Source organism: Centroberyx affinis, unplaced genomic scaffold (assembly GCF_046629955.1).
Source record: "Centroberyx affinis isolate AG114_WGS23_722 - 3 ecotype Tasmania unplaced genomic scaffold, CSIRO-AGI_Caff_v1 ptg006736l_1, whole genome shotgun sequence".
Classification (NCBI taxonomy): domain Eukaryota; kingdom Metazoa; phylum Chordata; class Actinopteri; order Beryciformes; family Berycidae; genus Centroberyx; species Centroberyx affinis.
The window spans coordinates 56,891-71,044 of NW_027283417.1; the positions used below are offsets into that span (position 1 = coordinate 56,891).

Below are 14,154 nucleotides of genomic sequence, written 5' to 3' on the forward strand. Positions count from 1 at the left end.
TTTGATGTTCAGGAAAGTGATGGAGGCTGATAGAAACTAGAAGGTGTGTGTGTGTGTGTGTGTGTGTGTTGGTTGGAGGAATGTGCTGTAAGGCCGGATCACACTGACTGACTGAATGTGTTTCTCTCTGGCGGATGTTCATTCCTTTAAAGTGAGAGAATCGTTTCCTCTGCATCGCGGCGGCGAAGCTGCTGTCAGACGTCACATCGCTGCATTCTGAGTTATTGTAGTTATGCATCGATAACGCATGTGTGAACTAAAACAAGCTGTTTTGCTCTGTCTGTGATCTGTTTCTGATGAAAACATTTATTCAGTGAAGTTGTAATTCTATAATCTGTTCTGTAATTCTATAACCTTGACTAATCAGTTTAATTCGAATGCGTTTCAGCCATGGGTGTAGGAAGCATTGAAAATGTGGGTGGGGCGATCTAACGGGGGTCTGGGGGTCCTCCCCCAGAAAAATTTTGTAGATGTTATTTCCTGTATTTTGGTGCCTTTTAACAGGTGGTTTGATACTTTTATCTGGCTATACTAGCATGAGAACAATTATGGGTACATTCATCCAGAGGATGTGGTTGGCCCCAGATCACATATTTGAAGATATTAAAAAGCTAAAAGTACAGAAATTGATTCGATGACTAATTCAGAGCCATCTTTAATAATAACCACTCATTGTTTATTTAAACTTGAGGATCTCTTTGTGCTTGCATGCAATTGCAATTTCTGTTAAATGAATTTCTTTAATGTTATCAAATCAATGAGTAAAGTGGAGAGGACAACTGCAGTCAAAGTGCCCCTATGCATTCTCCAATAAACTACATCCATCTTCCAATCATTTCTACTCCTATGAAGACTCAGCAGGACCTGAGGCCATGGGCCAGCCGGGCTTTTATTTGTCAAAGCGGGGAGGGGAGCGCCTGCCATTACAAGGGACTCGGCTGTTAGTTATCTGAAGTTAACTGATTACTACCAGTGTTGACTTACTTTCCTCTTCTTTGAAAAAGACCTCCTTATGTCCATGTTGTCTGGGGGAGCAAACACATCAAACCAAGAGAGAGACAAAAAAATAGACCAGTCTACTCTACAGTAACAATCAAATGAAAACTAGCCTCCCTCCTCATCTTTTCACTATTTTGCTAACGTTAATCTTAACGTTAGCTAGCGTTAGCGCTTCTTAACAGTTAGCTAACTGAACAGTGAGGCTGCTGTCAGTCAGTATAGAGACTTTGTAACAAAAACAAGAAGGCTATAAGCTACAGGCCAACAAAATACAAACTTTTAGTTAAATGCCAAGCTTTGATTTTCGCTAAGTTAACAATTTCCTGAACATTTTGTGGTGACAGTGTGTGACCCACCTTAACTCAGCTACCTGCCATCCGGGCATCAATGACTAGCTAACGTTAGCGGCGCGCTCGTGTGTATGTGTGTGTGTGCTGTGTGAGGATCTGCCTGGGTGCGAGGTAGCAGTGAAAACATGGTGTGGAGTTTCATTGATTTGGGCGTTCTCTCGATAAGCAAGCGGAATGGATTTGATAATGAAGCACGGATAGACCGATGCACTGATTTTCGACATGGTAAAAACATGGTAAAAACATGGTAAAAGCGGGGGCGTCTAAACTAATAATTTTAAATAGCTGCGACGCCCATGGTTTGAGCCACAGGATCCTGGTCTACAGCTCCACATACTGCAGGCTGTAGCAACACATCTGTATTCCAGATGAAGTCGAGCTGTTGTAGTGTGATGAGTCTGGAAGAATGTCCTGTAGCGAGAGGAAGGTTCAGTCAAACGGCTGCTGGTTCTCCTGTGTCCCTGACAGATCTGATTAGTGGAAACGGAGCCAGTCTAACTCCTGGAACACAAAATACATCAAATGCATTGCTCTCCCGTGGAAGTTCGTTAATTTGGAATGAGAGAATTTGTTGCATTTGCATTTATTGTCGTTGTGAAGTGCACCGGATGTTGAAGCGAGCCACACTGACTCCAGGTCTGTGTTGGCAGAGTCTCCCGGGTGTTCGGAGGTTTCACCGAATCTGTTTGTCTTTCAGGTCTCTGAAGCTCCTCAGTGAAACGTTTTGTCCGCTCATCTTTCTACTCGTCTAGTCTGGCGCTCTTCTTGCAGTGTCTTTACAGATCGTGTCCAAAGTGTATCAGATTGACCCGCTTTTTTATGAACCCAATTTAGGATGCTGTCACTTGACTCACCCATAATGCATTTCTTTTCTGCACATTATGGCTGTGTCTCAAACGGAAGGCAGTGTCCTTTTTTGTATGAAGGCTCCTGTCCGGGTGTCTGGATGAAGACGGACTTCCAGCAGCGATGCGTCGCGACGTCATGACATCACCAAATACTACAGCTGCCGTCTGTCAGTTACACTGCCACCTGCAGGTCATTTGGAATAACTGCTTATATATTTTTTAGTGATAGTATTCAGTATAAATTTGAATTTTATATAGATTTAATAAAATAGCTAATGTTAATACTATAACAACCACAATAGTGTAAAGTATTACAGAACATTTACTAACTTAAGTAATACCCAAGAACTACAATTGAATATTTAACTTGCAATTCAAATGACAAATCTTCAGAAACTACTAGGTTTACTTTTCAGAACCATTTCATTGCTTAGGCTGCAACATTTTTTTTCCTGCTTACAGTTTTAAATGTAGGACTTTCACTTGAGTTATACTGGTAATTATACTGTAATTAATAGGCTATTTCTACTTTTACTAAAAACATTTCAAGTACTGTTTCTGCTATGAAATAATCAACCATTTTTATAATGATTTTTGCACTTTATTTTAACATAAATATATAACCAAGAAAAAATAACTACATATCTACATAACAAAACTCAATTAGACTAATGCAACTATGTATACTAGCTATATATACAATAGTTATACAATAATAGTAATATATACAATATACAATATCTAAACTATACAAAAGTCGATGGGTGCCATTGATGGATGTCACATCTGCATCAAACCCGCTGGAGAGCAAAGGCTATACTGCTGTAACAGCTAAACCGGCTGGCTGTAGTTCAGTGGTCTGCTTAGTAAGCTAACGTAACGGATAGGCTAACCTCAAAAAGTCTGTTTTCAGTGAATCCGAAAGTCGGAACAAATTTCTTAAATAAGCATTATACATCACAAGAGAATGGATATTCAGTGACTAAACTGTCTATTTCTCGGTAGAAAAAAAATCTGAGGTTAAAAAAATAACAATAACTTAACATACATTTGTACATGAACTCCGGGCTACGGAGCCCGGGAGCGGCCATCGGGAGAAAAATAATTTCTGTCGTGGCCACGATTTACTGTAACGTGCACGATATGCAATTCGAGCTCTCGTTTTATTTTTTGGGGCACAAATTGCCAAAATGTGCCTCTAAATAGTGACATGGTGCTCTGGATATATAATCCATGCGCTCTTCAGCAGCTTATAAAGAGTCAGTCACATATTGGTGATCATGTTTAAATGTGGCCTGTCCTGGGTGTGTTGCAGCACCTGATTGTGTTTACATGGCCTGAAGGTTAAGTGGATAAATATGATGCAATATTTGGGGGATTTGCCTATTCAGCGTAAACAGACAATGGATATTAACATACCAAATCCTTACTAGGCCTATCTGCAATATCTAAAAGATTACTTTTAAGTTGCATTTTTTCCTAAAATACACAGTTTAACGAAATCGAGGGAATGAATTGTATCTCGTGAGCACTTATGAACTAAAACGTGACGCACGGTGCAGTAAATCGTGGACTCCATATAACTTTTTTCTCTCCCGGGCTCCTGGGCTGTTGCTCGTCATTTGTTTTTTTTCTGTGGGCGCAGTGGAGCGGACGCACGGGATTGTGGGATATCTTGATCAACGAAGGATACGTCTATGCTGCCTTCAAACCCTGCCCAGCTGGAGGCTCAGCAGGCAGCGTTTTTTGTAAATATTCGATTGAGACATGACTTGATGCCTCCCTGCCTCCGGAGGGAGTGTTAGCATCTTAGCCGTTTGAGACAGAGCCATGATGTTTGTGCAAAGTTTTACACAACGATCCCAAAGCTCCAAGGTTTTGAGATGAAAGTGATCAGGCTGATTATTGATTGTAGTCACAAAGCAGAGAGCTGTAAGTAACCAGAACAGCCTTTGGTTTAGTTAACACTGTTCTGTCAGTGCATAAGTAGAATAAATGGCATGTGACAGGATGCAGTGACGATTCTCTCACTGGAAATGAATGAACTTCCATCAGAGAAAAATAATAAATTTCCCACTGAGTGTGATCGCAGTGTCAAACTGTCTTTCGGTCAGTGACTGGACTTTAAAGCCGCAGTCTGTAACTGTTCCCAGTTTGAACACTGCTGCCCCGATAATGGCTTTGTTTTTATTTTGATTAATTGGACTGAAGACATTTTTTCACTGTTAAATTGATTGAATGAACTTTTAATGCAAGTACCGACTGTATGTGATAACTAAACATGAGATTTTAATGTATTTAGCTGCTGTGGTTTAACTCTGTTACCACTGAGGTGAAACAGACCTTTACATTGAAAGTTGAAACAGTTTTCTATTTGTAAGTCTTGTTCAACACTGTCAGAAGTAAAGGACAGAGTTGTACTGCACAGCTCCTGTGATGAAAGGTCCAACTCCACAGCTTTTTATCTGACAGTGAAGAAAACTATTGTAGAATCAATGTGAACAAAGATAAAATTAATTCTGTTTTGTTGGGACAATTACAAGTTAGTGATTATCTTCCATCATGCTAAAGGTTAGATTTGAAAATGACAAAAGTGTGTATGTGTAACTCTCATGATGTGGCAGAAAAACTGTATCCAAAAATATTAATGTGAAAATCTCAAAATACTGCGTAACTTTCCCCATGTAATATGAATGTGTATTTCCAAAGAACCCAGATTAAGTCCTGAAATAAAGCTTATGAGACTCTGCACATTCATGTCAGTGTATTTATCAAAACTGACCCAGGAAACCTTTTTTTCACCAAGTTTTATTACAAACAACAAAATCTTTTCTCTTATATACATCTGAAGAAAAGGATATCATCAGCTGACATTTTTCGAACAGTGACAGCATTCTTAATATGTTTCCAACCTTGAGGAAGTCTACTGGAGAGAAAAGAGAAACATCTTTCATACAGACTGTAACTGCTGCACATAACTTTTTACAATAACTTAGCTTAATAATACAGTTACATCACTTTAACAGAGCTATAGAATAGTTTGTAAATCTTCAGATTCATGAAACGGTAACACTTCACAACAAGGGTACATTAATTAAGGGTTAGTTAATGCTTAATAAGCATTAACTAACCCTTAATTAACAGTTAACTAATGTGTCTGGTAATCATTTACTAATGGTGTTCATGTTAACTAAGGTATTCATTTATACATGATTTAATAGTCATCTTTATAAACTATGAAATAATGTATAAATTAATACCTTAGTTAACATGAACACCATTAGTAAATGATTACCAGACACATTAGTTAACTGTTAATTAAGGGTTAGTTAATGCTTATTAAGCATTAACTTAATTAATGTACCCTTATTGTAAAGTGTTACCAATTAAATGAACAGCACCACGCTGTTTTTGACAATATTCCCTCAGTCAGTAGCTGGTGTTAGGGTTAGTGTGGATGTAATACAATACGCACATGTGTATATGATGCATTTACAAATACATATGCATTTGTTTCTACAAGCCTCTTAGTAGACAGTCTGTGACCGACAACACAGCAGCTAAACTCAATAGTAGCTTTGTCACGATAACAGAAATTTCAAGACTTCTTCTGTACCGTTGAGAAAGATTGAATCCAATATTTAATTTTACAAACGTTCAATACTTTCACCAAATGTGTTCTGCAAGCTGAACTTCCGTTTGAGCCTCCAGAGGGCGAAACGGAGCGGACTGGAGCAGAAGAAGAAAGAGGATTGGACCAGTCAGTCCGGCTTCACAGCGGACCGCAGCTGTCAAACAGTCCTCCACATCTCAAACTGGATCCCAGTCCGTCTAAACTGGTCGACAAACTGGTTCAGCGTGTCCTCACATAAAGTTCAAACATCTTTCGAAAAGATGCGCACCCTTGATCCGTACTGTACCGATGTACGGACTGATCTGTACGACACCTTCACTGCGCTAAAACAGCTTCAGTTAAGGGCAGGCAGCTACAACAGTTAGCTTCAGGTTAGCTTCAGGTTTTGCTCATAGTTAAATAAATGAAATCTTGTTGTCATGAGTCGCCCATCCAAACTTCTGGTATCGTGACTCAGCAGACATTACGTGAGGAAAGTCAAATCCTCCGATCCGGCAAAAAGTCACTTTGTGTTTCCGCTTTGTGCTTTAGCATTGAGGCGATTTTCAATGGAAACATGAATGAGCATCCAGTCGTAGTACAGGGTTCCTACGCAGGTCTGGAAAGTCTGGAAAAGTATTAAAAATGAATTTGATCATTTCCAGGTCTTGAATAGTTTGGGAATTTGAAAAAATGTGTGGAAAAGTATGGAAAATGTTGCGGTTCAGGTCCGATACACACATGATTCTAGCTTTTATGTTGTTGTAGAGCCACTTTGAGTCCACAGTTTTTGTTGATGTGAAGAATAATGTTCAGATAGAGGGACGCTCTTATTACCCAGCCGCTGTCAGCATGCATTATATCAAATACCCACCAAAATCAAATCCGGTCAAGAACATAGGACATAGTCTGGGAAAAATATGGAATTTTAAAATGGAAACCGTGTAGGAACCCTGCCAATCATCTCACATATTCTGATATTTGTGGCTGTGAAGAACAATCTTCATCTATACAGTGATATGACCTAGTTAGCAGGGGCAAGATGTCTATCTGCGTAAATCATATTGAACACCCAGACAAAATCTTCAAAACAAATCAAGGTCTGGAAAAAGTATGGAATTTTTTAATTGAAAATGTGGAGGAACCCTGGTAGTAAGACAGGCGAAGCATTTAACTCAATCCCAGTTCCATGCCAGGAACGCACAGGTAGAACTCCATATTTACACACTGGTCAGTTAAAAATAACACCAAGTTGTTTTTTTCACAGACAGGCAACAACCTGAAGTTTAGCTTTAGCTAACTGACCTACTTGTTGCTGTTTCTGCTGTCGACAGTCTGTCTGAGCTCGTGATGCGTTGCCATGATAACTTTCTCAGCGGACACTTTCAGGTCAGGTCAACATTTGGGCCTAAATCTATCAAGCCATGTCTTTCATCTAAAGCCCTATACTGAAAAACATCTCAGATCGGCCCCAGCAGCCTCAGCTCCTCTTCTCCACCACAAAACACTTCACAGATGCCAACTTTTCTCACCGTGAGTTTGCCATCAACATTCGCTAACGGACAATCCTGCTCTCAACCTGCCTCGGTCCATCGAGTCCCTGACCTTTGGCCTTTCTCCAGACGGGGGCAGATGGAGCGTCTCCACGCCGCATCAGGCTCAGCGCACAAAAAACGTACTTTACTAGATAATCTCTTCAGTATTTCAAAGACGCAAAGACTACTCGGCGCGTTTCTTGCCGAACACGGCCGACATGCTCCTGACGATGCCTTTGACGCCGGCGGACGCTTTCCGCAGAGCTCTGGACTCTTTGATGAGGTCGACGAGTCCGTGAAAGACCAGCAGGACGCCGTGGTACGTCTCCGCCGCCGAGATCTCGAAAAACCGGCAGTGTTCGGAGAGAGCGAGGAGCCGTCCCTCTTCGCTGGAGACCGTCCGGTGGCGCTGCAGGTCCCGCTTGTTCCCGACGATGATGACGGGGACGGCGGCGGACGTCTTTCCGGATCGACGGATCCGCCGGACCTGCTGGCGGACCACGTCGAAGCTGCCGCGGTCGCAGATGCTGTAGACCAGGATCATGCCGTCGGCCCACTGGAGCTGCTTGTCGCTGACGGAGCCGGACTGCTCACGGTCCTGCGAGGACAACAACAGATTACCAAAGGGGGAAACTATGATGCATCTCGACAAGACGTTTAATCTGGTATCGAATCATACTGAGATAAATTATTATATTTGTTAAAGCAGGTGAAAAGAATTGCCAATGCAGTGAGATAATTTCACTTGTTTCCAATGCAAATCAACTTCTTTTAATAATTTTCTTGATCTTTTCAGACGTTCGCTTTGTCAAAAACACCAAACTGCCTCAGCGCGTCGAAACTCCAAACTTTTTTTTTTCCACAATATTTTTATATAAATTTTCAACACCATGAAATACAGCCTTTTACATTCATATAATATAAAATACAAAATAAAATTGCTGCAGTAACAAAACATAAAACTAAACAAAACAAAAAATCAACAAGGATGCTCCTCCTATTTTAACAAATGGTAATCTAAACAAAATGGAGTATATTAATTGCAATAGATACAAAATATACAATACAAGTATTTAGAAGAAAAATAATAAAAACAAAAAAAATTCTACAAGCTCAGAAACTGCATTGTCCACAAAAATTAGTCATTCAGTCGATCATCTGTTAAAATCTAAGTCCTTAACATAATTAATGTCCTTAACATAAACTGCATTCGAAGTAGGGCTGTGCAAAAAAATCGATACAGCTGAGTATTGCAATATTTTTTTCCATGATACTGTATTGATTTTCCAGCCCCTCGTATCGATACATTAAAACAAATAATTCATGTTTTAAACGGATTTAAAATGTCCTTAAATTTCCCTCAAATCCCTTTGAATTAAATAGTTTTGACTCAATTTGTCCGCTGAGTTATCAATATAATGTGATGTACAAATTAGACTACCAGGTGGTACACAGCAAGTTGTATTTTCAGCTCTATTTTTACATTTTCAGTAAATTATCTAGAGTATTGCAATGTATTGCAATATGTATCGTATCGCAATGTATCGTGAGGTCCTTGCCAATACCCAGCCTTAATTAGAAACAAGTGAAATCATTACTTATGTACATGTTCCTTTGGTATACTATGAGGAAGACTCCCTAAATTGCTACTTTTAAACTTTTTATTCATTACTTTTCTAATTATTGTGTTATGTTTAATGTGACCTACTGTATGTGAGAAACCTACCAAGTCAAAGTCCTTGTAAGTACAAACTTACTCAGCCAATGAAACTGATTCTGATTCTTAACTCTTTCACCTAATTGGCAGAATTGTTCACTTGTTTTAAGAAAAATAAGATTTTAAGACTGAATATAAGACTGATTGAGGACATTTGTAGCAGTGCAGATCATAAAACCACATCATGAGAGGAAGTCCTCAGATGGGCAAGAGCTGCATTTTCAAACCCAGTTCGTCTTGAGGAAGGAGAGAAACACATGAGGAAGGGGAAGAGCGGTTTACTGAAGTATGATCTGTGTCAGTGGTTCCCAAACTGGGCTCTGGGGCCTTCTGGGGGTCCTTCAGGGGATTTGAGGGGTTTCCAGGAAAATGAGGTCAGGACCATGAGAGAATGTGTCAGACCGGCTGTTCTGATCCACACTGTCACTGTTATCTCCAATTACCTACAGCCTCTGCTCTGTCTGCGAGGCTGATCGCTAACTCTGGACAAAGTCATATCTAACAACAAAATGCCTTGTGTGCTTCTCTATAATAAAACCTGCACAGCTCAGAATATCGACGCCTACCTGGGAGTAGAGAGAGTCCCAGATGTTGAAGGAAATCTCTCGTCCGTCGATCTTGTCGACGTGACTGTAGATTGATTCTGGAAAAGGAAAGGCAGATACGTTCAGTTAGCAGAAGTATTCCAGTTCAGTCCGGTTCAGTCCAGTTCAGCGTCCTGAAGAGAGAGGCTCTGCACATCATGGATGGAGTGTGTCTGCTTAGATTAATTTTAGTCATCAAAATCCACTGGACTTAAAATGAAGAGTTCAAGAGAATTCAGAACTCAGCAGAACTGAAGAAGCCTGTTGGATGAGCAGAGAAACATCTTCAGCTCTTTATTTTAGGTCCAATGGATTTTGTTTTTATATACATTATGTTTTGGACATCATGGATGGAGACACATACAGCTGCATTACTGACACCAGAGCTGCTGCCTCCTTCAGTTTTATCAGCTGATGTTTGTCTGTATGGTATACAGAGGTGGGACTCGAGTCACATGACTTGGACTCGAGTCACAGTTTGAATTGCTTGAGACTTGACTTGCTGCATGAAGAGAAGACTTGAGACTGGACTTGACTTGGGTTCTGGTGACTTGGGACTTGACTCTGACTTGTACTCTGATGACTTGAAAAGGTTTCTAAAGTCTTGACTTGAGATCTTGTGTTTGTGTAAATGACTTAGATTGAAAGTGATGAGATTTGTTCCAGCAGACGACTGAATTTAAATTCTGTTTTCTGAATTTGTATGGAATGATTGAATTTATTGAAGTTGAAACTGATTATAGAAATCAAACTCATGATGCTCTTACCAAGTTTTTATCCTATTAAAACCATATTGCATTGAAAAGTCCTAGATATTTAGTTTTCTTTAAGATATTAAATTGATACTGGACTCTTGACTTGACTTGACGTTCTGACTTGACTTGCTGTTCTACATTTAGACTTGAGACTTGACTTTAATGACTTGGACTTGACTTGGACTTGACTTGGGAATCTATATTTAGACTTGAGACTTGTGCCTCAAGACTTCAGACTGACTTGGGACTCGAGTGAAGTTGTCTTGGTCACACCTCTGTTGATTATAAATCTTGTCTGCAAACCAAATCACTTTCCTGTTCCAGAACATTTGTCAGCAGGACGTCCCGCTCTGTTCAGGACAAGTCTGCTTCCGTGTGACTCTGCTGTGATGACAGTTTGACACTTTGACACTTTGACAGTTTCATCCTGATATTCGGAGGACGACACTCTCTGAGTACATTCATCTGGGCAAATCAGAGTCTTGGATCAAGCCTTAAAATCTGGTCTTCCTCTTCCTCCTTCCTCTTGTCTCCAGTGCAGTTTCACCGAAACAAGAGTTGAAATGTTGAAGCAGGGAAGAGAGGCGGATCAGTCTCTCTGCTATCATGAAAATGACACTTTTCTTGCTAAATTGTTGAGACTTGAGCAAAATCACTCACTTTCACTTGTTTTAAGAAAAATTATAATTTTAATTATTATTAAAAAATAATAATTTTCAATTATTATGTTAGTTATTTAGGATATTTTTAGCAGTGTGTGTGTATGGGGTAAAGTCAGAAACTATTTCTGACACATCACACATCACATCATGTTCAGACCTAACAGAGTTTAGCTGTTTCCATTTATCAGCAGTACAAAACATCTTAAAACAGAACAGTGTTGTATGTTTTCTGTTCTTCACTGTGTGCAGTTTGTACCTGCTAGTCTACAGCAATGAAAACATAAAAAAATTAGATTAGAAAATCAAAATCAAATCAAAAACAGTGTTGAAGTGAAACAGCTGGTCTGGGATTTCTGTTCACATCAGATGACACTTCAATAATCTGCTGTTACTTTTCCCTGTGAGTCCTGTCGGGTTTTTCATATGAAGATGAAGGAAATCTTACCGATGTCTCCGTATTCTCCGATGAATCTCCTGGTCAGGAACCGGACAGTGAGAGCTGCAACAGAGAGGCTTTGTTAACGAGAGGCAGCAACTCTGCAGGGCAACATGTTGCTTCGTTAAGAAGAGGCAGCAACTCTGCAGGGCAACATGTTGCTGAAAGTGTTCAGTCTGTACAGACAGAATGTTTTGTGTCCAGCAAGAAGATGAAAACTAAGATGAAAAGTGAAAAAAACTAAAACTGAACAAAAACTACATCTACTTTTAAAAATAATTAAAATAAAAATAAATAATATGTAAAAAAAAAAAAAAAAAAGTGAAACGTTTCTAGTTTTCGTCTTTTCGTTGATGTGCACAATACCTGTTCTGATCTTCTAGGATTAGAACTTAACAATATGCCAAAAATGCCAAAAATACTAAAAGTACACACACACACACACACACACACACACACACACACACACACACACACACACACACACACCTGACTTGCCGACGCTCTCGGCTCCCAGCAGCAGGACGTTGGCCTCGACTCGCTGCTGGCTCCCCTCCATCGCTCGACCTTTGACCTGGACCAGCATCGGGCTGCAGGCTGGCTCCGGCTCTCTGAGGTCTGCTGCGGCTCCGACGGCTCATATACTCTGTGTGGGCGGAGCCTGGGGGGCCGGGGGAGGGGCCTGGGGCGGGGGCGGAGCCCGTGGGCCGGGGGCGCTGATAGTTTACACATTTTCAGCCTGATTGGACGATGTTGACTCGTGTGTTAATGAGACAAGTTGTACTACTCACATGAGTCATGCGGTGTACATACTGTGTCTGTGTGTGTGTGTGTGTGTGTGTGTGTGTGTGTGTGTGAGTGTGTGTGTGTGTGTGTGTGTGTGTGAGTGTGTGAGTGTGTGAGTGTGTTCTCTTGATTATTCAACATTTCATAATGCACAACAACCTGCACAACTCCACCTGGTAGATGTTTTATATTTCTACACAACAAGAATTCATAGAGTAGAATGACAAGTATTACTGTAGTAGAAAGGTAATACTGAAGTAATACTGTAGTAATACTGTCCACTCTATTGCAGTAATACTGCATTGGAGTGGCAGTAGTAGTAGTAGAAACACTATTAAAGTGGTGGTAATACTAATAATACTGCAGTAGAATGGTGGTGATAGTAATGCTGCTGTGGCTCCATCTAGTGTCAGAACAGACAACTTCACCTCTGTTTTCTCCATATTTCCACGTTTGATTTGTTCTAAATTGCATTTTTATGCCTTTAAAGTAATTTCTCATAACACATTTTATAGATTTGCTTTTATATAATTGCTTCTGATTTTGGTGCTATTAGGATTCATTATGTTACATCTGTTTTATGAGTGCTGGTACAATGCGTCAGTCTTGTGTTCTGATCAAAAGGCATTATGAATGCATTATGAGCGTCCTTATAATGTACTACAGATATACTGCAGTAGTTATAGTATTACTGGAATAACCGTGACAACCATCATTTTAAAAATAAAACAAAAGATGAGATTTTTATTGTACTATTTCATTTGAATAGAACAACATAGTTTTCAAAAACATAAAAAAAACAATAATAAACAAACATGAACAGTGAATTATTTTAATTACCTTTACACTCATTTCTTAACCAAGTCACAGGACGTTTTATCTGAGCAGAGATGAACTCTTTGTTTTAGCTGCCAGTTGACTGGTTTTCTTCCACAAAACAATGCAAATCAGACACTGTTTAACTCAGTTATACTTTACATACAGCTCTGGAAAATATTAAGAGATCACTGAAAAATTATCAGTTTCTCTGGTTTTACTATTTATAAGTATGTATTTGAGTAAAATTAGTAAAATGAACATTTTTGTTTTATTCTATAAACTACTGACAACATTTCTCCCAAATTCCAAATAAAAATATTGTCATTTAGAGCATTTGTTTGCAGAAAATAACTGGTCAAAATAACAAAAAAAGATGCAGTGTTTTCAGACCTCGAATAATGCAAAGAAACAAACATTATTATTGTGTTGTTTAAAAATGAATATGAACTTGTTTTCTTTGCATTATTCGAGGTCTGAAAACACTGCATCTTTTTTGTTATTTTGACCAGTTATTTTCTGCAAATAAATGCTCTAAATGACAATATTTTTATTTGGAATTTGGGAGAAATGTTGTCAGTAGTTTATAGAATAAAACAAAAATGTTCATTTTACTCATTTTACTCAAACACATACCTATAAATAGTAAAACCAGAGAAACTGATAATTTTGCAGTGGTCTCTTAATTTTTTCCAGAGCTGTATATCTGGTGAAAAACATCCATAGTCAAATGATGGATAGATTAACATTCATACATGATTCATTACAGCTGCACTAGTTCACAGTGGCGGGTCCAAATGGCGGTAAAAGGGAACTGTTTATTACCCACAATTCCTGTGTGGTGAGGTCAGTAAAGTCTGTGCTGCTTTACACCAAAGGAACGAGAGAGGAGAAGATCTAACGCTGGAGTCCAGCTCCTCTCCCCCCCCCGCCCCCCTGGAGCCGGCAGGGACCTGGTCTTGCTCAGAGGCACTTCAGCAGGTCTGAACCGGCTCCTCCCGCCTCACTCCACCAGCTGCTCTGTCTTTGGTTTCTTAGCAGACCTGCAGTTCG

The 14,154-nt window shown here is 39.6% G+C and overlaps 1 protein-coding gene across 1 annotated transcript; it reads right to left on the reverse strand.

The window, feature by feature from the left end:
* Positions 1–5,344: 5,344 nt before the first annotated feature.
* LOC139639022 (ras-related and estrogen-regulated growth inhibitor-like protein) lies at positions 5,345–12,098 on the reverse strand. The gene is made up of 4 exons (XM_071513058.1): positions 11,989–12,098; positions 11,509–11,562; positions 9,629–9,705; positions 5,345–7,943 (listed from the first exon to the last, which is right to left on the reverse strand). Exons 1-4 carry the CDS (start codon positions 12,083–12,085, stop codon positions 7,530–7,532), a joined length of 642 nt encoding a protein of 213 aa, XP_071369159.1. The 5' UTR covers positions 12,086–12,098; the 3' UTR covers positions 5,345–7,529.
* Between the last annotated feature and the right edge of the window lie 2,056 nt (positions 12,099–14,154).